Source organism: Lactuca saligna, chromosome 4, assembly GCF_052625555.1.
Source record: "Lactuca saligna cultivar CGN05327 chromosome 4, ASM5262555v1, whole genome shotgun sequence".
Classification (NCBI taxonomy): domain Eukaryota; kingdom Viridiplantae; phylum Streptophyta; class Magnoliopsida; order Asterales; family Asteraceae; genus Lactuca; species Lactuca saligna.
Genome location: NC_136420.1, coordinates 308,903,936 through 308,930,618, shown reverse-complemented (window position 1 = coordinate 308,930,618; position 26,683 = coordinate 308,903,936). Strand labels below are relative to the sequence as shown.

The 26,683-nt window shown below is 38.0% G+C and overlaps 1 protein-coding gene across 1 annotated transcript; it reads right to left on the bottom strand.

Moving 5' to 3' along the window:
* Positions 1 to 2,214: 2,214 nt before the first annotated feature.
* Positions 2,215 to 5,688, bottom strand: LOC145043938 (uncharacterized). The gene is made up of 6 exons (XM_078992711.1): positions 5,314 to 5,688; positions 4,351 to 4,589; positions 3,963 to 4,221; positions 3,047 to 3,226; positions 2,772 to 2,927; positions 2,215 to 2,683 (listed from the first exon to the last, which is right to left on the bottom strand). The coding sequence occupies exons 1-6, from the start codon at positions 5,341 to 5,343 to the stop codon at positions 2,516 to 2,518; spliced, it is 1,032 nt and encodes a 343-aa protein (XP_078848837.1). The 5' UTR covers positions 5,344 to 5,688; the 3' UTR covers positions 2,215 to 2,515.
* Positions 5,689 to 26,683: the final 20,995 nt, after the last annotated feature.

The following is a 26,683-nucleotide window of genomic DNA, read 5'->3' as shown; positions in this document are numbered from 1 at the left end:
AAGCATTTGTGATTTGAGTTAATATTAAGATTTGGTATGTATTCTAGTTTAATTAATCGCTTAATAAAAAGACCATGCCAAACATTTGAACACTCAAGCAAATAAGCAGAACTAGAACTTGTATTATTCATTTTGTTTGTCACCATTACATTCAATTTGAACATGCCATTCAAGGCATATACCTTTCCCACAAATATACCATTTTTGGACAAAACAAACTTGTCTGACTCAAACACTAGCTTAAAACCAAATTGGTTCAACAAACCACCCGACACTAGATTCTTACGAAGTTCAGGAACATACAAAACATCCCTAAGCTTCACTTCTTTCCCCGAAGTCATTTTTAGAATGACATCACCAACACCTTTGATATCCGTGTAGCTGCATTTCCCATGTAGAGCTTTTCACCATCTTCAACTTATTTGCAGGTGTTGAAAACACTCTTGTCATAACACACATGACGAGTAGCCCCCGTGTCAATCCACCACTCCTTTGAATTTGTATTCATGAGATTCACTTCAAAAACCATAGCCGCGAGATCTGTTATCATGGCCACCAACTCCATGTTATCATTCACCATGTTTTCTTGACAGTTTTCCCTTTTAGGTTGCGGGCACTCTAAAGCCTTGTGACCCGGTTGGCCACAATTGTAACACTTGAACTTCTTCTTGAAAGTTCCTTTCTTTGGGCCTAGGTTTTTGCCCCTAGCTTTCCCTTTGTGAGGTCCTTTGCTTTTGCTCTTGGAAGTTTGACCAGCCTCCACCATATGAACCTTAGAAGATCCAACTTCACTGCCTTTCTTCAAAGCCATTTGATTGTCTTCTTCAATGCGAAGACGCACCACCAGTTCCTCCACAGACATCTCCTTTCGCTTATGCTTAAGGTAATTTTTGAAGTCTATCCAACAAGGAGGAAGCTTTTCAACCATTGATGCAACTTGGAATAACTCATTAAGATCCATCCCTTCTGCATTGTTATCATGTATGATGACCTGAAGGTCTTGGACTTGACTCATAACAGATTTTGAGTCAACTATTTTGTATTCCAAGAACTTAGCAACAACATGCTTCTTAGTTCCAGCATCTTATGTCTTATACTTCCTTTCCAAAGACTCTCATAGTTCCTTAGCCGTTGCAACTTTACAATAAACACTGTAAAGTGCATCAGTTAGCCCATTCAACACATAGTTGCAGCACATAAATTCTGAATGCTTCCATGCATCCACTGCATTCACAGTTTGAGCATCAACCTGCCCCTCAACAATTACAGGAGCAGTTTCTGTTAGGAACCGAGTCAGGTTCAAGGTGGTCAAGTAGAATAGCATCTTCTGCCGCCACCTCTTGAAGTTCAGACCAGGAAATTTTTCAGGTCTCTCAGCATGATTAGCCATGATGTTTGGAACCGGTGCATTTGGGTTCATAGCAGGGTTAGCACCGGCAGCAGGAGTTCCAGTAGCAACGGGAGTTCCGGACATTCTAAAAGATTCGAAGCACGGTTAAATAGATTACAGGAAAAGATCGATACAAAATTGATAGAAAAACAGAAAAATGAAAGGTTTAGAACAAAAAATAAATTTGTTTAAGACTGTTAGTATAAGGACTTCGTTTTCCTCTCGAAAGTTTCCTGTAAAGAAAGGTTAGTAGCAAAACGTGGTGGCTAAGGCTCGAGTTGGACTCCATTCCGTTAAACAAATTCGTCGTATGTTCCCAAGGTACAACAACCTTAACAGTGGTGTACTGCTGGATATTTCACTTGCCAGAAAGAGTCGTCGGAAGTAGGAGTACTGAGAAGGAGAAGAAAGAAGAGTATTTTCATTTGTGTATTGAATGAGATGGTAAAGGTCTCATTTTATACTTGAATCGTATAATGGAAACAAATCAATGATTGATTGTCAATAAATGTCATTAATTAGGTAATTAATTCATCCATTACAGAATTCAAAAATAAGGACAAAAATTATCAAGTTTAGCGCAAGTCCGAGTTTGTAAGCCTTACATGCATTCAAGCTTATAAAGCTTGTTGAGTTTGATCTTTCTACCAATGTTTTTGGACATATAATATATCGTTTCGAAATCCTCGTAGAAAAGAACACAAACCCACTTAGAGTTAATTATATATACAACATATGTATGTAATTATATATGTCCAAAGTTAGTAAAAATATAAATATTTATACTAAATTTTCCAACAAAACCTACAACATAATCAATGTAATTTTGCAAAACCAACCCTTTTGCTTTTCGATTCACTATAGAAATTACAAAAATAAAGAAATGAAATCAAATTGAAGAAAATCATGTGATTAGAAGCTTATTTGCACTTGCAACAATCACCTAGCTAGCAAGATACGAACCAACAAAAACCCCTAACCTACCAAAAACATATCTATCCTACAATAACCAACAAACAATACTATGTAATAACCTAAGACAACCAACCAAAAAAAAAAAATCCTTTTTTCTCCTTTTCAATGGAAGAATTTCTCCAATAAATGCTTATTTACATAAAGCAAAAATCAATAGTCAGCTTGAAGAAACTTCTCATAACTAGTCCCATAAAGAGTCTTGTTAACATCAACCCAATTCATTATATGTTCCGATAACGCCCCTTTGTGAATCTTGACTTGCCTACTGGTCAACTCCATACGTGGGATCTTCAAAAAGTCTTGAACTTGTTCAAGTTTCTACAAACCCCATGTCAAAGAATCCATCATCAAACATTGTACTTTACCTAACAACACTTATACATTATGCAATAAAACAAGTACTTACAGATGGGTTCGTGAAAAGATCCTCATAGTAAAGGACCATGTGCCTTGTTCCATTGAAGAACTGGAGTGCTTTCATGGCTGTTACTTCCATTTCTCTCAAATCCAATGTTAGTGATGATGTGTTGATTGTAGGTTTGTATTTAGAAAGCTTTGAAGCCTGTTTACATAACAAAGACAAAGTATTCATGATACTGTTTTATTTTTGAGTTAATGCAGAAAGAATGACTTGATAAAGAAAGTCAGGTAAATGAGGGTTTCTTTCTAGGTGGGGCCCACCTCTTCGTGTGAGTGGACATGAGAGACGTGGATGCCGTTTAAAATTCTGGCATCTTTATCATAAGAATTTGCAAGAATTGAAACCAATCTACGAAGCATATTTCTTCTTAGTAAGAAAATTACAGAAACTCCCTTATCGTTGAAGTAGTCCACAATTTCTTTAGGGTGTTCCATTAAACCCTGCATTTTTATAAAACATAAATCATAAAATACAAAAATTTTACTAGTTCTAAATCACCCTTTTTTAGGGAAGTTTTTAGAAGAAATCCCAATATTTTGGGGAAAAGTAAGGATTAAGTCCCAAAAAAAATTTCAACAAAAAAGTCAGTGATTATTTAACTTTATACATTGGGACTTAATCGTTACTTTTTCTAAAATATTGGGACTTTTTTGAAAGTTTCCCTTTTTTTTCTATCCAAATTGACCATTTTTATACAAGAAAAAAGTATAGGTTTAATAAAAAAAACATCAAAATAGGATGTGTATAATAATAAAATTACCACTTTTTTCTTCACATATAACACAAAATAACCGAACAATTTGCAATATGGATTTTGTGAATTTTGAAATTGTTTTATAAATGGTCTCCACCAGAAAAAAAAAATTACAAAATTACAAAATTGCTTTTTTTGCAAAATGACATCACAATGTCATTTCGCAAAAATATTCACAATTATTTTTAAATTTTTTTTAAAAGGTTTTTAGTCGTGCGGACCATTAATAAAGCAATTTCGTAATTCGCAAAATCCATATTGCAATGTGTGTGGTTATTTTGTGTGATATGTGAAAAAAAATGGTCATTTTATTATTATATATCTCACGTTTTGGTTATTTTTGTGACCAACCCATATATATATATATATATATATATATATATATATATATATATATATATATATATATATATATATAATACCTGATTAAGCATCCATTTGAATCCAATCGCAGCAGAACACTCATTCTTGGAAGAACTAGTTAGCCAATCCAAATTATAAACACTATCAAGTGTTTTAATAATCGATGAAATATTATTTCTCCTAAATTTTTGTCCAAAAATTTCACCATTTGAACTAACATTTATATGACTATTTAATAAAGTCTCAAACCACCCACTTCCCGATCTTTGCATCGACAAAATTGCAAACAATCGCACAGGATTCCCAACACATTCCAATCTGTAAATACAAAAATAACAAAATATATATATATATATATATATATATATATATATATATATATATATATATATATATATATATATATATATAAATTATAAATCTTGAAAATGATTTTATTTTATTTACCTTTTGAAAGTTTTTGGATTTGGGTAATGCAAGAAAGGGATTTGCGATCGATCAATGAAGGCTTTGTAACATGGCCTTTGGATTACTTCAATGTCAAGAAACGTGTTCTTTGTTTGGATGTTTATTTGTTTAAAACAAATTGAACAAATGTAAACACCAAACACCATTGAAAATATTAATACAATTAGTCTTGAAACTGGTGAAGAAGACTTCTTTGGAGATTTGATTATGAGAGCATCCTGTAAATTCGGGAGATTTGATTATATTTGAGTACATGAATTCTTGAAATATAGAGATTAAATGAAGTACGAAGGATGGAAATTAAAGAATCTAAATTGATTGCAGAATGTTACAAATAATTTTAGAAAAAGTTGGTAATTTATTATAGGATACCCAAAACCCAAATCAAGAAAGCAAAAAAGGGGAAAAGTATATAAAAGAATAATACTCTTAAAGAGATTAAATAATAAAGAATCAAAGAGGTATACATCATTCAGTTCATAAGAAATTAGGAATTAATTTTGGACAAAATATTATGGTCATGACTCACAAACGAAATATTTACGCATATCATTAGCGAGAAAAAGATATAAAAGCGATTAAATAAAGTATTAAGGACAAAAATTACTGAATCTTAAGGCATCTAAAACCGCATACTAAAAACATAAACTTTACACTAAATTTAGTTGATTTGAGCATAAAAATAGCACTCAAATCGAATCCAGTTTGATTTCATTACAAACATATAATCAAAACAATTTACGATACCTTCAGTTTCCAATTTTGGGCAAAAAAACTATCCTCGTAATAACGGAAAAAAACAGTCAATTGAATACAATAAAAGCATTTAAAAATTACGTACTTCAGATTCTTATCTGTAGAGCTAATTAACAAAAACCGAACTTTTTTTATCCAATCGAATCATAAAGCAGTTAAAACCCCAAACTAGAACAAAAGGAATACCTTATTCAAGAACACAATAGTTTCTGCCATTAAAGTGATCTTTGAAGTAAAGTTCACAAATACTTTGTCTTCTTCTTCACTGAATCATCTTCTTAGCAGCATTCAATAGCCGATTCCTCGAAGCAGACATAACTGAGCTGAGATCTTTGGAAGATCGGTGAGATTTAACAAACAGCTGGTGTGGCGTGTGTGCCCCTTCGTCAGAGGCTTTTCGATAGTCGAGACTATAAATTGTAAATTATTTTGGGGTTTTGGAGTATAAATTTCGTATTGTTTTTCGTATCCATATGCCAAAATCTTGATGAATTTGGTACGATTCGCGTTTAAAGCGGAAGATTTTGAATATTTTGACTTTTATTTTGGGGAAAGAGTCATGAGACCGAAGACCGTGTTTTAATGCTACTGTTGTTGATGCGTTCATTACAAAAATATGTCGAGTTTCAGACAAAACCCCTTGAAGTTTTACAATGTTTACATATTGCATCCTTCTTCTTTTACTTATTAAAAAATGCATCTAATGTACTCTTGTTGAGTTGTGGTTTCTTGGGGCTTTGAGTTGGCGAGTGTGTTTGAATTCAGTGTAGCCATCCGGGGATGATTAAGCTGAAACTCTAGAAAATATTATAAGAATATAATTCGAAATCTGATGACATTTATGATATTAGGTTCTAACTGTAAATGGTATAAAAGTTTATTAAGTTATTGTGGAATTGAAAGTTTATAGAAGTTTATATTAGTCAATCTGTTATACAAAAAGTGTTTTGTAACTATATAAAACAAACATAGGTTATGATAATATAAAATTAGACTTGAGGATGATAATACGTCGGATTGAGACAAATTTATATTATTATATGTACTTATATATTATTTTAATAGACATGATCATTAGGAAATAGTGTAATTTATATATTTTAGATAAAACTGTAAATTTGGTCCCTATGGTTTGTCAAAAACTGTGGATGAGATCCAAAAAGATTTCAACTTGCACCATTAGTCCAAAATGAAAATTTTCTTGTGGATATGGTCCCTTACAAATGTGAAAAGATTATCATACCCTTTTAATTTCTTTTTTATATTTTCTAATATTTATTTCTATATTTATATAATTAAGAAAAAAAAAATCCCACCATATCTCCACCCCCACCAGACTCGGACCCCTCTCTCTCTCTCTCTCTCCCTCCCTCCCTCCCTCCCTCCCTCCCTCCCTCTCTCTCTCTCTCTCTCTCCCCCCCCCCCCCCCCCTCTTTCCCCTTCTTATTGATAAATTAAATTTCCTAGAAACCAAAAATTTGAATGCAGACAAAGCAAATCAAAAACCCAAAACATGAAGCTTTTGAGAAAACCCTTTTAACTGTTAACAACTTTAACCCATAGAATATGAAGTGATCGGTTGTTACGTTTTTGGAGCCTATTGCGATTTTGTGAAAACCCAGCAAATCGAAAATCAGGTGTAGCAAAATTGAACTGCTCTACTGCCCCCTGATTCGAACCTATTACGATTTTGGAGTAAATCCTTATTGCTACTCGATTTGGTGTGATACGCCCTATGATTTCTCTTTGTTCGATTCTCTTTGTGATGGCTAGATGTGCTTTCTAAAGAATCAAACAAATCCATTGTTTGATTTGGAGTTAATCCAGTCTGAGTTGTAAGTGGAGTGATAGGGTGGTTTAGGGTTCCGATTTCTGTAATGCATATTTTGTATGAGTGAAGTTTGGGATTTTGAGAATCGAGTGAACCTCTCGATTTGTTCTTGACCCAATTGTGAAATCAAGATTAAAATCAGGAAGAACTAAGAAAATCAAACCCACCATCACCATCACCATCATTCATGAAAGGTAAAGAATTTGGTCGCCGGAGAGCCACACCATTACCACCATTATTCAAACAACCACCAGATATGTACGTTGTAGAGCCATAACACGACAACCATCAATGATTTGGTTGTATTACAGACGAATTAATGCTTTTAAGGTAAGCTTTAGTTGGTTTTTTACCAAATCGATTCTTAATGTGTGTGGGTGTTTTTGATCAGGTTGGAGGTTGGAGGTGGCAGTCCCTGGTGGGGTTGTTTTTGTTTGGGTTTTCCAATGAAGAAATAAGGATGACGGAATGGTGGGTTGCAACGAAGATTACACTCAATCTTCAAGTAGGTCTCTGTTTTTTTGCAGGTTTTGAAGAAGAAGAAGAAGAAGAAGAAGAAGAAGAAAAAGAGATAGAGAGAGTGTGTGTGTGTGTGTGTGAGTGTGAGAGAGAGAGAGAGAGAGAAAAAGAGAGAGAGAGAGAGAGAGAGAGAGAGAGAGAGATGATACGGTGGAGTGGGGGTGGGGTAATGGTGGGGTGTGTATTTTTTGAATTTGTATATTTCATTTTATTTTGTAATTATAAAACATTAAAAATTGTAAAAAAGAAATTAAAAGGGCAAAAACGTCCATTCAGATTTTATAGGGACCAAAACCATGGGAATAACTTAATTTTGGGACCAAAACAATGTAAAATTCTTGATTTTGGACCAACCATGCAAGTCGGAAACTTTTTGGACCGTATCCACATTTTTTTGCAAACTACGAGGACCAAATTTGCAGTTATATACTTTGATAACTTTGGTATTTTTTTGTATACTTTGATAAATTTGGTCCTTTTGTGTATATTTTGATAATTTTAGTCCCTCGCGTGTTTGTCGCATCTCATATAATATTTGTAACTTTAAATCTTTTGATTATTTTCGCATTCTTTTTGTCTCTTTTTTGTCTTACTACTTATTATTTTTTATTACAGATTTGTCACATGTATTTTAATATTTCTTACTTTCAGCCCTTTGACCATTTTGATATTTCTTTTGTCCATTTTCCGCCAATCGATTTGTACTTCCGTTTTGAATTTTTGTTTTGTCATTATTTTCCTATTTTCATCTTTTGTCAATAAAACAAAACACATTTCAGTAATAACAAGTTCAATAAACTTACAAAAACAGCAACAATGGTGACCCGTGGTTCACCACGGGTTCACCCATTCATTATTTAATAAATGTTACGATAGAAATCAAACTAATTAACTTATAAAAATAAGATTGTATAAATGATACATATGGATATATGATTTGTGATTAGTAATTAAAACAAAAAAAAAAACAAAAAGAAAAATAAAAATAAACTTTATAATTGTACAAAAAAGAAAATTATATTTAATAATAATAATAAGATTTCATACTAAAAATATGGCATGTTATATATATATATATATATATATCATCCTTAATAAATGAAACTTTTTTTATCATTTGTCGACCTCTCATGAGTTTTGACACTTGTCATTTTGTGGTAATTTTAAAAGAAATATTATCCATTTGTCAATTTTTGGTTTGTATTAATTTTTAATTAAAGTCATATACTTATACATGTAAATACGTTTTTTTCTTTCTTATTTTAAAGTTGTACATTAAAAAATATTTCTTTTTTATACATTAAGTTTAATTATTTTTTAAATCAACCCGTATAGTATATACGGGTCTTATACCTACTATATATATATATATATATATATATATATATATATATATATATATATATATATATATATATATATATATATATATATATATATATATATATATGCTAAGTTGTCATATATATTTGAGTTGAGACAAAGTATATTATATAGAAAAACAAGACAAAATAAATAACATATATGAATTGATATATGGATTTATATCGAATACTACTAAATTAAAATTATGATACAAATATGAATAAATCAATAGAGTTTAAATTAGTTATAGCTGGTAGAATATCCTCGCGCTTTGCAGGAGTTAGATTTTTCCAATTTTTTGTTTGTTTCATTTGTTACACGACTGGGTACAGTAAAGTGTTCATTTTCATTAGATTGTTTGATTAGAGACAATAAAAAATAATCGTTCAAAACTAGGAATAGATGAAACGATAATTTTCCTTAGATTATGTGGCAAAAGATACATGGATTTAGAGCATAATCTCTTTATAATTAAAAAACAACATAGTTACTTAATAAGAGTTTCAAATCATATAATATTATAAGTTTATAACTGGTGAATAGTAAATTACATTTAACATATTGTTAGTAAGAGTAACGTAGATTGATATTCTACGCAATCTGCCTATTTACGCATTATCCATTAACAAAAGTGATTTTTTCACCCATATCAATGGGCCAAAATGTAACGCCCATATTTTTCTAACCAGGTATACCTCAAAATTCATCCATAATTATAAAAATATTTACAAAACATTACAGTTACATACTGGACCACAAGAAGCTATCACAAGGATCGTGTTGGCAGCAAGCACAGGATCGAGCCGGACGCTACAATCTTTAACCTACAAAACATTTTACAAACAAATAATGTAAGTCTCACGGCTTAGTAAATAACAACTACAGTAATATAAACACATAATCCAGATAACAAATAATCAATCAGGCAGATATATTTACAATATCTCCTAAGAGATTTAACATAAACCTTTTTTCTTAATAATCCCATGCTTAGTAAAAAACTAAGCCCAAACCTATCAAATGATACTTTATCTAATCCGAGATAAACATAACTCAATATATCAATATTTCATCTCCAATCCGAGATAAATATAAACCAATATATCAATATTTTATTATAACCAATTTAACTAATCAAGTACCATATCTCCAATCCGAGATAACATATTTAAATAATTATATCATTCTGAGGTACCATATAATGTCATAATAATCACCAATACACATATACCAAAATGTGCAGGTACCAACAACAACGGATGTTAGAGTAGTGTTACTCACATGATCACTCAGTTAATACACTACTTCGGTCCTTGACCTATACAACTTTCTCGTCCGTCACAAACCGGTACCTCCACGGTCTCATAACTCGGGTCATATCACACGTATATCGGTATAACTTTATCGGTATAATATCACGTAAACGACTATCGGGCAACATCTCCGCTCAAATGCATCAAAATCCTTCAAATAACATCAAAACACTCGTTTTTATACTCTGTAAGCTCTCATGTCGTGAGCAGTGTCCAGACATGGTCCCGCAACGCATCGCACTCTGCCGCTACGTGTCTCATCAATTCATCGTGTCTCACGTCATGAGAATCACTTACTCACGTCGTGAGAGTCAAATGTCACATTGTGACAATTATGATTCACGTCGTGATGGTCAAAGGTTGACGTTTGACTTGACTTTCGTTGACTTTCGGATAATAGCATCCTACTTTCATCTCAACTTCAAATAGCCATAACTTTCACATACGAACTCCGTTTTCAGCAAACTTTATATCCATGGAATCGTCATAACACAAACTACAATATTCTTCAATAATATTTTAATAATTAACATTTCTAAAAATTAACCCTTTCTAGGGTTTATCTCACCTACCCCTTTCATAATATCTATATTTCAAAAAATAACATTTGTTACGAAAAATCAGGTGTCACAAGTCTTTCCCCTTCAAAAGATTATGTCCCCAGAATCTCCTGAAGTCTTGTGATATAATCAAGAATTCCATTAACTTATAGCCATTCCAAGAAGTACTATTGAATCATATCATCAACTATTATTGCATAGAAATACATGATTGTACATTATACTATCATAATTTACTATTGTTTTCTTAGCATAAATGCCCCATGCATCTGCACTACTATACACATATATCTTTATCAACAATGATAACCATTTTCAATACAACATGGTTATGAGCTATCAATTACCATCAAATTTCTACATATCATTTTAACCTCTTTTTGATTATTAACACTTTTCCTCGAGTCTCACAATCGACTAACATTTCTTCGTGAGAAGTTCATAACACCAAAAATCTCACATAATAAGGATAGGAACATATTCACTATCCTTAAATAATTCTACTTAATCATAGTATTTTATTTACTGTTATTGGATTCTTTGCATCAAGTAGTACTCCCTTACTACTTAATTAAAAATCAATTATTTCTATTTACCATCCTCAACTATCACCAGGTACTCAATTTAGGAATCCTTCCAAGTCACGAGTATTTCACTATTACCAAATCAGTTAACTACGCACCATGATCTCCAATCCGAGATCACACATACCATTAATTATCTATTATTGCCGAATATCATATCGGTGAGTACCACATTTCCACATCTCATCATTCACGTGAATTTATTACATCAAAATTTCTTGAATTCACCCAATCCATTATGGTCTTTAATACCATAATGTAAATCAGATACACAATAAATCCACCCATACTGGTATCTTCTATATATACAATAGGTCAATCAAACACCTATTTCTCAATAGCTTCACACTACGAAGATGTCATATCATTCTCATCGTAGCAATCTCTTACTATACTATCAATAGGTAACATTTTAAAGTCAACCTTTCTGGCATCATGTCAATCAATGACATTACTAATTCATCCTTATTTTCTTGGTAACTCTAATACCAAGATTACCATGCATACATTTATACACATACATATATTTTCAATTCCTTTGGTATCCCAAATCCGAGATTACCACCATATCATTTCATGTTCCAATAGTATTCTTAATCCAGGATAACTATCATGTCATACCAATCATATTTCATTGGTATCCCCAATCCAGGATAACCATTTTGTCATACCTGTCACATTCCAGTGGCATTTCCAATCGAGGATATCTACCATACCGTCCCTTTACAAGTGGCATCTCCAACCCAAGATAGCCACCAAATCATACCCATACCAGTGGTATCTCCAAACCAAGATAACCACTAAATCATACATGTACCCATGGTATCTCCAAACCAAGATAACCACCAAATCATATATGTACTAGTGGTATCTCCAAACCAAGATAACCACCAAATCATACCTATACCAATGGTATGTCCAAACCAAGATAACCACTAAATAATACCTATTCCAATGGTATCTCCAATCCAAGATAACCACCAAATCAAAAATATGTATGTATGTGTATGTATTTCTGTTTCTGTGATATCTCCAATCCCAGATAACACTATAATTCCTTTCAATTTACATGATAACTCTAATACCGAAGTTATCCTTACATTCATTTCCATATTTTTCTAAGGATACTTCAAACACCAATATATTCATGTCATTTCCACTTTATGATAATATATGAATCCAAATTTTTTTATAAGTAAAACAAAGTTTACTCATATTCACTACTTATCTCAAAAATATTACTACCTCCAAAATTCATATCTGAAGTATCAGTTTCTTCTACCGGGGATCATATCCCAAAAATATTTCTACTCATGTCTCTCAAATTCATCATGACTAATATTAAGTATCCTGATCTCAATCTAGAGCACACTTTTAACTTCAAATTTTCCAATCACATTTTAGCCCTAATCTCGTATCACAAACATGGTCAATAATTATCAGCTCACACCGTTGAAAGATAGATACTAAACATCAACCAACCGTACATAGTAACTTCATGGATTATCATCCAAAACCAGTCATTTAGCTGAAAACCAGCCCTAGACAAAATTTAATACTTACATTATGATCCATCTATACTCACATTGTGACCATGATCATTCTCCACTTTGTGACTATTATGTCATGGTCTTACATTTTCCATGTCGTGGTCTTACCTTCCTCACGTTGTGATCTACATTGCTCACGTCGTGATCCACATTCCTCATGTCGTGATCTACATTCCTCATGGCGTGACCTACACAATTCAATTATAGCAATGTACTTAATGATCACGTCGTGAGATCAAAGTATGTTGCTATTCTTCATTTCGACTATATCACATATCGTAATCACTGCACCAGATACTTCAAATTGTCACGCCTCAGATCCCGTTGTAGGCCTTGCAACCGTACATCGCAACATACCATGTACACTGTGTCGTCCGCTGCAATACCGCTCATCTTCTCGTACACGATATCATCAAATGTCCATCCCGATGGGTTTTGAGAACTTTAATAACCTTAAGATGCACATAAAACCCTAAATTCTTTGGATCTATGTTTTCTCTAATAATACATGCAATTTAATTTTTCCAAAGCGTTATCCTAATTAGCGTACAAAACTTTCATACTTGTATAATAAAACTAGTTAGATAACATACATTTCTTGTAGCTTGTTACTTGGAGCTTTAAGAGCTTAACACCAATAATGTGAATGCCTCAAATGGAACCACAAATCACCACTAACAATTAGAATACTTGAGAGAGTATCTTTACACACAAAATCGGTTATGCTCTTGCACACAGATACTCTAGCCTGATTTTAGTAGCTAGAGGAGTTCTTATATAGTGTAGTATGATTAGGGTTACATTTATGTAAACCTTAATACCCATGACCTTTCATATTACTTAGTATCCATGGGTAAAACCCTCCATGGACTATCCATAATGGTTTAGCCCATCCTACTTAACCTTTGGCCCACTCTATAAGAATCCACATTTAATTAGTCTCCTATTGATCACTAAATTAATTCCAAATTAATTCTTGACCAATGCTAATACTATGATTTCATATTAATATATTAGAACTCATAATATATTAATAAATCATAAATATCCTCTTCTCAAAAGTCCATCCTTACAAATTGTTCCGATGAAATGCAACCCAAATGGGCCATTCTAAATCGGGTCAAGTATATACCAAATATAGTTATGGACTTAGACACCTTATCCAACAGTCTCACACTTGGATAAATCTGATAACTATAGTAGCAAGTACGACTTCAAGAACCAACCAACAATCGTAGCTCTTAAAACTTTGTCAAACTAAGACATGCCGTTTTAGATAAGTGATCATATAATCCTCTGTTCTCAAGATATCAGCCAGACAAATACATGGAACAACGTCATACTTAATGTCTAGCAGTTTGTTTCCCGATTTTCGATTTGTTTGACATAGAACTTAATCGAACACATCAATTCAGTTCTGACCAGGCCCGACACATAAGTCAAAACAAAATCATCGAAGGGCCCAAGATATCGCTTTTAATCCTCCAAGGACTAAAAGGAACAAATAAACTTCAACTCATATGCTTGTACTAACTCTCGCCAAATGATACACAACATCACGTTTTATAACATCAATTTACTGATGCGTTTTCGTACTATCAATGCACAACCAACACATAGTCAATAACTCATATCTCTTGGTTTGAAGACTTATATGATATTATCGTCTCACGATCACTCGAGATAAATTCCATGAAGTGATACAAGTGAGCGTGGGTTTAATCCAATACTCAGACCTTATGAGCATTTATGAATGTTGTAGCAAACTTTGCTATGTCTAATACAATTCAGACATCTACAAGCCCAATTCATGACAGTCTCGATTCAATACCTACTTCCAAAGTATGATCGATTGTAGATAGTTTGAATAATCTTATTATCCTAGAAGTCAAAACATGCAAAATTGTAACAATAGTAAACAATTGACACAAAATAGTAACTTTACTCATAAATAAACAATGACTTTTTTTAATCATAAAATGTCAATTACTTTTTATCTATTACAAGTTTAAGAAAAAGCTATCTAATCATTAAAATTAATATCGTCCTTCAGCCCGATGCACCTCACATGCTGCAAATGCTTAACCCTACTTAGTCCCTTCGTGAGGGGATCTGTTGGGTTCTCTTCTGACGATACCCTCTTTTCTACGAGGAGTCCTTCTATATTGTGTCTTATGAAGTGATATTTTCTGTCAATGTGCCTGGATCTGCCATGATCCCTTGGTTCCTTGGCTAAGCCAACCACATTGTTGTTGTCACAGAAAATCTTCATAGGCTCCTTTATAGCTGGTATAACTCCAAGGTCTCCGATGAAGTTCCTCAACCATATCTCCTCCTTCGACGCTTCACTTGCTGCTATGTACACTGATTCGCACGTTGAATCAGCTATAGTCTCCTGCTTGGAACTTTTCCAAGTAACTGCTCCTCCTTTCAGGGTAAATACCCAGCCCGACTGAGAGCAAAAATTATCTCTGTTGGTCTGAAAGCTAGCGTCACTATACCCCGTCACTCTTAAAGTCATCACTCCCACCAAGGATAAGAATATATTCCTTAGTTCTTCGCAGGTACTTGAGAATATTCTTTACTGCAGTCCAGTGAGCCTTACTAGGGTTCCCCTGATATCTTCTGACCATGCTCAAAGCAAAGGCCGCATCAGGGCAAGTACAAATCATTGAATAGATGATCGAGCCAACCGCGGAAGCATATGGCAATCGACTCATCTCAGCTATCTCATCCTCTGTACTCGGACTCTGAGTCTTACTCAGTTTAGCATTGCTTTGGATCGGTAAGTCACCTTTCTTAGAATTCTGCATGTTGAACCTCTTCAACACCTTGTCCAAGTAAGTACTTTGACTAAGTCCAATTAGTCTCTTACTCTTGTCTCTCAGTATCCTTATCCCTAAGATATAGGAAACTTCTCCAAGGTCCTTCATAGCGAAACACTTTCCAAGCCAGGATTTCACCTTCTGCAAGGTTGGGATGTCATTTCCTATGAGTAGTATTTCATCCATATACAGTACCAAAAAGCTAACTATACTCCCACTAGCTCTGACATATACAGAGGACTCATCCTCACTTCTTGAAAAGCCAAACTCTTTGCCTTTCTCATCGAAACAAAGAATTCCATCTGTGAGATGCTTGTTTCAATCCATAAATGGATTTCGCAAGCTTACACACTCTATTAGGGTACTTTGTGTTGACAAAACCCTTTGGCTGACTCATGTAAACGTTCTCAGCCATCCATTTACCATATTTCATAGTAGGGATGGCAACGGGGCGGGTTTGGGACGGGTTTTGGTAATCCCGCCCCTATCCCCGAATATGAAAATCGATCCCATCACCAGCTCAATTCCCAACGGGTATCCATTTACCAAACACTATCGGGTCTACGGGTATCCCAACGGGGTAACGGGGATCCCCGTTTAACATTCAAATTAAAAATAATTTTGATGAAATGAGAATACAAACCATTAGACTTAGTGATGCAAACATAAATTCATATCCAAAATAATTTTGATAATTTACAAAACTACTAAGAGCATACATATTTATTCTGATACATAAGTGGTTACTAGTGACAACAAAAACAATAAAGACACTAGCATTCATAAACCATAATATCACTATTACTCTAAGTAATATGAATAAAAAAATGTCAAAACACTAGCATTACAAATAAACACGAAGCTATCTCAAGAAATTATCTTTAAATCGTTCACAACAAAGAAGATAACTCAAAGAAATTAATATATATATATATATATATATATATATATATATATATATTAACGGTTTCAGGTAACGGGTTTCGGTTTTGGTTTTGGTTTCGGGCAATCGGGACGGGTATTTTGTTTACCGTCCCTGTAACCAAACCCACGAAAATTTTCTAAAAGCATACCAAACCCGATCCCGACCCCAATTAACCGACCCCAAACCCGACCCTAATATGTCGGTTTTCGGTTTTCACCATCGGGTTTGGTTTCTTTTGCCATCCCTATTTCATAGTCATGAAATGCAACTATGGCTAGCATAACCCTAATAGATTTAATCTTTGCTACTGGTGAGAAGGTCTCATCATAGTGAACTCCCGGAGTTTGAGTAAAGCCCTTCGCAACTAGTCGTGCCTTATAAGTTTGTACTTTCCCATCCATGTTGGTCTTCTTCTTGAAGATCCATTTGCACCTGACTGTCTTATGACCCGGTACATTGTCAACCAAGTTCCAAACTTGATTGTCATACATGGAATGAATCTCGCTTTCCATAGCCTCTTTCCACTTTGTAGACTCAGGGTCTGCCATGGCTCCCTTGTAGTTGTTAGGTTCATCCAAATTTACCAGTGTGTTATCACTGATAAATGTACCAGCTTATGTAGTAATATGGAAACTATAAAACTCAGGTGTATTTCTAACTCTAGTGGAATGCCTCAGAGGTACAGATTCGTCAATTGGTTCAACAGGAGTTTCCTCCTCAGGTTGATCGCTAGTGTTTAAGGTTCCTTCACTGCTTGACTCTTGAAGTTCTTCAAGGTCAATTTTCCTCCTACTGTTTCCTTGGCCTATGAATGCTCTCTCATGAAAGACTCCCCTCCTCGCAACGAAGACAACATTGTCACTCGGTCTGTAAAAGAGATATCCAAAGGATTTCTATGGGTAGCCTATGAAAATACACTGCTCACTAACGAGGTTCGAGCTTGTCATGAGTCTCGTGTCTCATGAAAGCCTTGAAACCCCAAAACTTGATGTGTGCTAATGAGGGAACCTTCCCTGTCCACATCTCGTGAGGTGTATTGGCAACCTTCTTAGTTGGGACTAGATTAAGGATATAGGTGGCAGTCTCTAAGGCATACCCCCAAAAGAAAATAGGTAACAAAGCTCGACTCATCATGGAACGAACCATGTCCAACAAGGTTCGATTGCGCCTCTCAACTACACCATTAAGTTGTGGTGTCCTAGGAGGTGTCAATTGTGAAACAATTTCACATTCCTTAGGATAGTCAAAGAAATCAATACTAAGATACTCTCCACCTCGATCGGATCAGAAAATCTTTATCTTCCTGCCCAACTAATTCTCCACTTCTTGCTTAAACTCTTTTAATATTTCAAAGGTTTCTGACTTATGTTTGATTAAGTAGACATAGCCATATCTATTGTAATCATCAGTAAAAGTCACATAGAAGTGGTTAACATCCCTTGTGGTGGTTTTGAAGGGTCCACACACATATGTGTGTATGAGGTCCAACAAACCTTCACCCCTCTCACAAGTACCAGTGAAGGGTGACTTTCTTTCTAAGCAAACAAGATTCACAACTATCATCTGACTTTAAGTCAAATGATTCCAAGACTCCAGCCTTTTTGCAGTTGGCCTATACGCCTCTTGTTGACATGTCTAAGACGACAATGCCACAAGGATTCTTTATCCAAACTAGTGGAAGAATCAATATGCAATACATTATTTCCTAAGTTTTCTACAACCAACACAGTTTCATATACACCATTACAAGGCAATGCTTTAAAAATAAAATACATCATTATAAAAAGCATTAATAGCACCACTTTCATTATCAAACGAAAAACTAAAACCTTGTTTATACAAAACATGAAAGGAAATAATATTCCTTGCTATTTCAGACGAGTAACAACAATTATTCGAATCTAATTTTAACCCACTACAAAGCAACACAGTTTCATATACACCATTACAAGGAAATGCTTTAAAAATACACCATTACAAGGCAATGCTTTAAAAATAAAATACATCATTATAAAAAGCATTAATAGCACCACTTTCATTATCAAACGAAAAACTAAAACCTTGTTTATACAAAACATGAAAGGAAATAATATTCCTTGCTATTTCAGACAAGTAACAACAATTATTCGAATCTAATTTTAACCCACTACAAAGCAATAAAGAATAAACTCCAATCTTGGTGACAGGTGAAGCTTTCCTATTCCCCATGATTAAGTTTATCTTCCCGTGACCCACATCCTCACTTCTTTTTTGTCCCTAAAAATCATTACAAATGTGAATTCCACAACCTATATCAAGGACTCAAGAATTAGTATGTGGTGTCTTATTAAACAATATAGTGTAAATACCTGCATGGGTGGGTTTTACTTTCCCATCTATAACATCCTACAAGTACTTGGGGCAGCTTCGCTTCCAGTGCCTATTCTCATGAAAATAAAAGCACTCTGCTTCTTTTGGGTTGGTGGAGGGAGTAGCAGGACTAAATTTAGTTCTACTAGAAGAGGACCCATCAAGAGACTTTACTTTGTCACCCTTGGAAGGGGTCTTCCTCTTCTTCCCTTTGCCTTGCCCTATTACCAAAACTGGGGCAGTAGTAGGAGTGGTAACAACATTCTTACCTTTGAGACTACTTTCAGTAGTTCTCAAAAGTCCCTAAATCTTGCTGAGGGTTACCTCCTCCTTGATCATATGATAAGTCATATGAAACTGATCATAACAGGGAAGCAGAGAATGTAGAATAATATCTATGGCCAGTTCCTCATCGAAGTTCACATTCAACTTTAGCATACGATCCACAAATCTTTGCATTTTCTGCAAGTGGGTCGTGATGGACTCTCCATCCTTCATTTTAGTTGTTATCATGGAGGTGATGATTTCATACCTCTTTGGGTATCATCAGATGAGCGTCTGTGAAGAGTATATTTAGAAGAAGGCCTTTCGAACTTGTTATGGGCATTATGAGTTTGTAGTGATGCCTTTTGGGTTCACCAATGCACATGCAACGTTCATGGAGCTCAAGAACCGAGTGTGTAGACCCATGTTGGATCGATGAGTGATCATGTTCATCGATGACATTTTGGTGTACTCAAGGTCTAAGGAAGAACACAAGGAGCATCTTTGGGAGATTCTTGGGGTGTTGAGGATGGAGAGGCTTTATGCCAAATTCTCCAAGTGTGATTTCTGGTTACAAGAGGTCCAGTTTTTGGGACACCTCATGAACCAGAATGGGATTTTGGTCGACCCGACCAAGATTGAGGTAGTTATGAGTTGGGAGGTGCCAAGGTTCCCATTCGAGATCAGGAGTTTTCTGGGTCTGGCAGGCTACTATCGGAGGTTTATCAGAGTTTTCTCCATGATTATAATTCCTCTCACCATATTGACCAGGAAGAGTGCTATCTTTGGTTGGGGGCCTGAGCAGCAGGCATCATTCGAGACTCTTCACCAGAGACTGTACGAAGCTATGATGCTAGGCCTTCCAGAGGGTGTAAAGGAATTCGTAGTCTACTGTGATGCATCCATATCGGGAATAGGTGCCATGTTGACGCAAAGAGGGCACGTGATATCATATGCATCAAGACAGCTGAAGCCTCGTTGTAACAACGCAAATTTTCAAACAAAATTTTCATTTAAAATAAAGTGAATTATTTCAACCAAATATAATTATTCCAAATTTCATATCAAAATATAATCATAAAATCCCCAAGATCTCAAAACATCAACAGTGTGTACGCGTCATGCCGGCGCCTTCCCACGGTCCTCGCTAGTACCTGAAACACATACATGCAACTGTAAGCATAAATGCTTAGTGAGTTCCCCAGTATACTACTTACGCATATACGCCTTTCCAGGCCTTGAGATAATCGCCTTCCGGCCCATAACATATTGCCTTCCGGCCCATAACATATTGCCTTCCGGCCCATAAACATACACAACAATTAATACATTAATCTTAACACATATAACACATATATCATATATCATATCTGACTTTTCAGTCACATAACATATTGCCTTCCGGCCCGTATAAACATACATAGCACGCATAGCAAATACCTTACCATTTATAGCACGTATAACACAAATCATATCCGACCTTCCGGTCACACAGTCAAACCCTTCCGGGTACAGCATAGCGAGAAGACTCACCTCGTGGGTAATGAAAGCTAGCGACTCCTGAAATCACTCGCACACGATCCGCCGAGCTACAGACTCCCTATAATATCATATATCCCTTATTAATACTTTTATCTTTCAAGACACTGACCTTAAGAAATCACATGTAGGTCAACTCTGGTCAACGGTCAACGGTTAACTTGACCGGACTCGGCGAGTCTAGACGTCCTCACCAAATCCTGATGTTCCCTTTCTACTCGTCGAGTATCCCTCTTGACTCGACGAGTTCCTCGTGGAAGAATCGCGGGGCCACCCCGACTCCACTCGCCGAGTCTGAAGAACAGCTCGACGAGTCCCAGTTAATCTTCAAGCTACTCGCCGAGTCTGTTCATCGGACTCGGCGAGTCCATGCCATGCAGTCGATCAAACTGCTTCCTGAGATCTGTAATGTCCCGACCATTCATAGGTTTGGTCCTCCTAAGCTGGTACAACACGTAAGACCTTCATTTAGGTGCTCATGCTACACCCCAAGACTTGTAATTTACCTTTTGACATAAGGCATAAGGATTCCAATCCAAAACCTCTCTTAATTCCCGAATTACACAGGCATGGGACATTCTGGACCTCTAAAGGTCCTAATACAGGGTTATAATCGTTTGGGGAACAAGGGTAATAATCAATCTAGTCACAAAAGGGTTCCATAAACCCTAAATCCATGCACACATCAACATAGCAGAATATGATCCGAAATATTACCTGAATAATGCACTCTCTGTGTCCCCAATCCTCAGAACTTGATCCCCTTGCTGTTCCTTTAGCCAAACTCTTCTCTTCCTTGCACAATAACTTCTTCAAGATCACCAATGGCCTTTAATCCATGCTCTAGATGCCCACAACCGATTTAGGGTTCTTCTCAGTCGACTAAAGACGGACAATGACGACCTATAAGTGCATTATATACGTTCCAAAACCAAACGGCTAGGGTTTCCGCTGAACAGCGCAGACTCGCCGAGTCCATAATGGACTCGTCGAGTCCAGTCGCGAACCCGCGACCCAGTCTGTGGTCCTACTCGGCGAGTCTGGCTCCAACTCGCCGAGTCCCCTCCTAAAACACCCCCAAAAACAATATTATAAAATACCTGAAATTCCGGGCTGTTACAACTCTCCCCCACTAGGACTAGACTTCGCCCTCGAAGTCTCACTCTGCAAATAACTCCGAATGTTGCTCCCGCATCTCACGCTCCGGATCCCAAGTCATCTCCGATCCTTTCCGGTGTTGCCACTGAACCAACACCAGAGGTACCTCCTTGTTCCTCAGAACCTTGATCTTCCGATCCCTGATAGCTACTGGTCTCTCGGCGTAATTCAGGCTCGCATCCACCTGAATATCCTCTAGTGGAACCACTGCCGATTCATCGGCTATACAATTCCTCAACTGCGATACGTGAAAGGTATTGTGGATCTGTCCCAACTCTGCTGGCAACTCCAACCGATAAGCTACCCGGCCTACCCTTGCAATCACACGAAATGGACCTATGAACCGGGGCCCCAACTTGCCCCTCTTCCTGAACCGGATCACTCATTTCCAAGGAGAAACCTTCAAGAGGACGAAGTCACCAACCTGAAATTCAAGCTCAGACCGTCGTCTGTCCGCATAACTCTTCTATCGGCTCTGGGCGGTCAATAACCTCTGTCTAACCTGCTGAATCTGCTCTGTCGTCTGGAGTACGATCTCTGTACTGCCCATCACTCTCGGTCCCACCTCTCCCCAGCAAATGGGGGTCCGACACCTCCTACCATACAACAACTCAAAAGGTGGCATACCAATACTTGAATGATGGCTGTTGTTGTAGGAAAACTCTGCCAAAGGTAAATGCGCATCCCAGCTACCCCCGAAGTCTAACGCACACGCTCGAAGCATGTCCTCCAGTGTCTGAATCGTCCGCTCGCTCTGACCGTCTGTCTGGGGATGGTATGCGGTACTAAAATGTAGTTTAGTACCCAGCTCCTCATGGAATTTCTTCCAGAACCTGGAAGTGAAGCGTACATCACGGTCCGAAACAATCGAGATCGGCACTCCATGCCGAGATACCACCTCCCTCACATATAACTCCGCCAACTTCTCCGCTGATGAACTCTCGCTGATAGCAAGAAAGTGTGCACTCTTCGTCAATCTATCCACAATCACCCAAATTGCATCGACTCCTCTGGCAGTTCTCGGCAATTTGGTGATGAAATCCATAGTAATCTGTTCCCACTTCCACTCAGGAATCTCCAAAGGCTGCAACTTACCATGCGGTCTCTGGTGCTCGGCCTTAACTCTACGGCAGGTCAAACACCTCTCAACGAACCAGACGACGTCTCTCTTCATACAGGGCCACCAGTATTCCTTCCTCAAGTCCAAATACATCTTCGTAGCACCGGGATGGATCGAGAATTTCGATCTGTGAGCCTCCTCCATCAAAGTAACACGCGTACCGCCCACGAACGGTACCCAAATCCGACCCTGAAACGTCAGAAGTCCTCGTCCATCCTTAACGAACTCTGAAATTAACCCAACGACCCGTTCTTTCCTCTGCATCTCGGATCTCACAGCCTCGGCCTGTGCCCCACGAATAGCATCCAATACCAGAGTCATCACCGTCAGTCTCAGACATACATCTCGCAATGGAGTGCTCTCCGCCCTGCGGCTCAATGCATCGGCTACCACATTAGCCTTGCCCGGGTGGTATAGGATTTCGCAGTCATAATCCTTGACCACATCCAACCATCTCCTCTGACGCATATTTAGGTTGGGTTGATCCATCAAATACTTCAAACTCTTATGGTCCGTGTATATCGTACATCGAACCCCATACAGATAGTGACGCCAAATCTTGAGAGCGAACACTACTGCCCCCAACTCTAAGTCATGCGTGGGATATCTCGCCTCGTGAGGCTTTAGCTGCCTCGATGCATAAGCTATCACATGACCTCTCTGCATCAACACTGCACCCAGTCCTGAAATCGATGAGTCGCAATATACGACAAAATCTTCCATCCCTTCCGGGAGAGCTAATACCGGGGCTTCGCACAATCTCTGGCGAAGTGTCTCGAAAGAAGTCTGTTGCTCGGGTCCCCATGAGAATGCAACACCCTTCCGGGTTAGTCTGGTGAACGGTACTGCGATCTTGGAGAAGTCTCTAATAAACCTCCGATAGTACCCCGCCAACCCAAGGAAACTCCTGATCTCGGAAGGTGACTTCGGTACCTCCCAACTCATCACTGCCGCGACCTTGGCCGGATCGACCAATATCCCTGCCTGATTAACAATATGTCCAAGAAATTGGACCTCCCACAACCAGAAGTCACATTTGGAGAATTTTGCATATAGCTTCTCCGACCTCAGTACCCCAAGGACCTCCCTCAAATGTCCCTCATGCTGCTCTCTAGATCGCGAATACACCAGGATGTCGTCGATAAATACAATCACAGACCGATCCAGCATCGGCCTGCATACCCTGTTCATGAGGTCCATGAACACTGCCGGGGCATTGGTGAGCCCGAAAGGCATCACCACGAACTCATAATACCCATATCACGTCCTAAATGTTGTCTTCTGGACGTCCTCATCCCGCACTCTTACCTAATGGTACCCTGATCTCAGATCGATCTTGGAAAACCAAGATGCCCCTTGAAACTGATCGAATAAATCATCGATCCTCGGTAACGGATATCGGTTCTTGACCGTCACCTTGTTCAACTCCCGGTAGTCAATGCACATCCGGTGTAAACCATCCTTCTTCTTGACGAACAGAATCGGTGCTCCCCACGGCGAGCTGCTCGGCCGAATAAATCCCTTCCCCAGCAACTCCTGGAGTTGCGAGGACAACTCTTGCATCTCTGGAGGTGCGAGACGATAAGGCACCTTCACAATAGGCGCAGCCCCCGGAATCAGATCGATACCAAACTCTACTTGCCTCGCAGGAGGTACTCCCGGCAGCTCCTCGGGAAAAACATCTGGAAACTCGCGCACCACTGGAACCTCCTCCACTAACCTCGGTCTCCCGGAAGCCTCCCGCGTATCCATCACATACGCCACAAAACCCTTACATCCCTGCTGTAGACATTGCCTCGCCCTAGCGGCCGAACAAAAAGCTGATCCTGAATGGGTACCCTCGCCGTACACCGTAAGAACTCCCCCACTAGGGTCTCGTATAGTCACCAGCTGGCGCTCACAGTCGATGACAGCGCTGAATCGGCTCAACCAGTCCATGCCCACGATGACACAGACATCACCCATCGCAATAGGAACTACGTCAATCGGAAACTCAACCCCGAAAATCTCTAGTACGCATCCCCGAAGAGCCTCCGTGGCACAAACCACCCTCTCGGCCGTTATAGAAACGCTCAGAGGCCGACTTAACGGCTCACGACTAATACTGATATGCTGACTAAAAGCTAAAGATACAAAGGACCTACTCGCACCCGAATCAAATAACACTAGAGCAGGCATTGAGTTCACAAGAAAAGTACCTACACATATATTAACATAAGCATAACATCTTGACTTTAAATAAATACGTGAATTACAGCATACCTGCCACAACATCGGGCGCAGCGCGGACCTCTTCCGCAATCAGCTGAAAGGCTCTCCCGCGAGCCCTCGGGGCCTCGACCTTCGCCGGTCGAGCCTCAGTATTCCTGGTAGTAGGTGTAGATCCCTAACGAAGCTGCGGGCACTCAGCCTTCCGATGGCCTGTCTGGTTGCAATGAAAACGAACCATAAACCCCTTAGGACAATCCCTGGCAATGTGTCCTTCCTTGCCACACTTGTAGCAACCACCAGCTCGGCACGCCCCCTCATGACCCTTGCCGCACTTCCCGCACGTGCGGCCCTTCTGACCTCCCGTCCTCAAATCAGCGGACTTGATCCGCTTGGCTGCCGGCTGAGACTGAGCCAGCCGCCGGTCCACCTGCCGAGACTCGGCCTCCTCCCTGGCCTAGGTCTCCAACTCGATCTCGTGCTTCCTGGCATTCGCCTGAAGCTCAGTAAAAGTACGATAGGTTGAGTTTGACACAAACTCCCGGATATCCCTCCTCAAAACGCCTAAGTACCGGCTCATCCGCGACTGCTCTGTAGACACCAGCTCAGGGCAGAACATCGCCCTCTCATGAAACTTCCGCGTAACCACCGCAACCGAATCAGTACCCTGCTTAAGGGTCAAGAACTCCCGAATCAATCGTTCCCTCTCCACTGGGGGAACGTACTCGTCCCTGAACATGTCAGTAAACCTCTCCCATGTCACTGCTGTAATCTCCGCCAAAGTGAAGTTCGCCGTCACGAACTTCCACCAATCCTTCGCTCCCAGACGGAGCTGGTTCAAAGCGAACCGTACCCTCAGGTGCTCCGGGCATGAGCAAGTGTAGAAGCACCCTTCAATGTCGGCGATCCACCTCATCGCAGCAATCGGATCCTGCGTCCCATCGAACTCAGGGGGTTTCGTGTTGCCAAATTCCCGGAATAGCAACGAATCGCCCCCTTGTTCAAATGTATGCTAGTTAGGACAATGCTTTGGAAAATTGTAAATATGCATGTATAATTAGAGAAAACATAGATCCAAAGCATTTAGGGTTTCATGTGCACCATAGGAGTGTTATAGTGCTCAAAACCCAACATTGGTATCAGAGCATAGGATTGTTTTCTATTATATTTGATGCTTGCTAATTTGTCAAAGCTGAGAAAGTCGATTTTATGTCGTCTGACTGGTGAACTCGCCGAGTCCACTGGCCGACTCGACGAGTCCACCTAGTAATGGACCAACTCGACAAGTCCAGTTCATGTACTCGTCAAGTTGGTACTCATGTGTCATAACTGGAGAAATTCTATAGTTATTGGAGTCTAAAATCTACCTAGATACTTATAAATTCACAATGTAATAGTCTAGGTTAACTATTGAAATTTATGTTGAAATAATAAAACTAGAAGTTT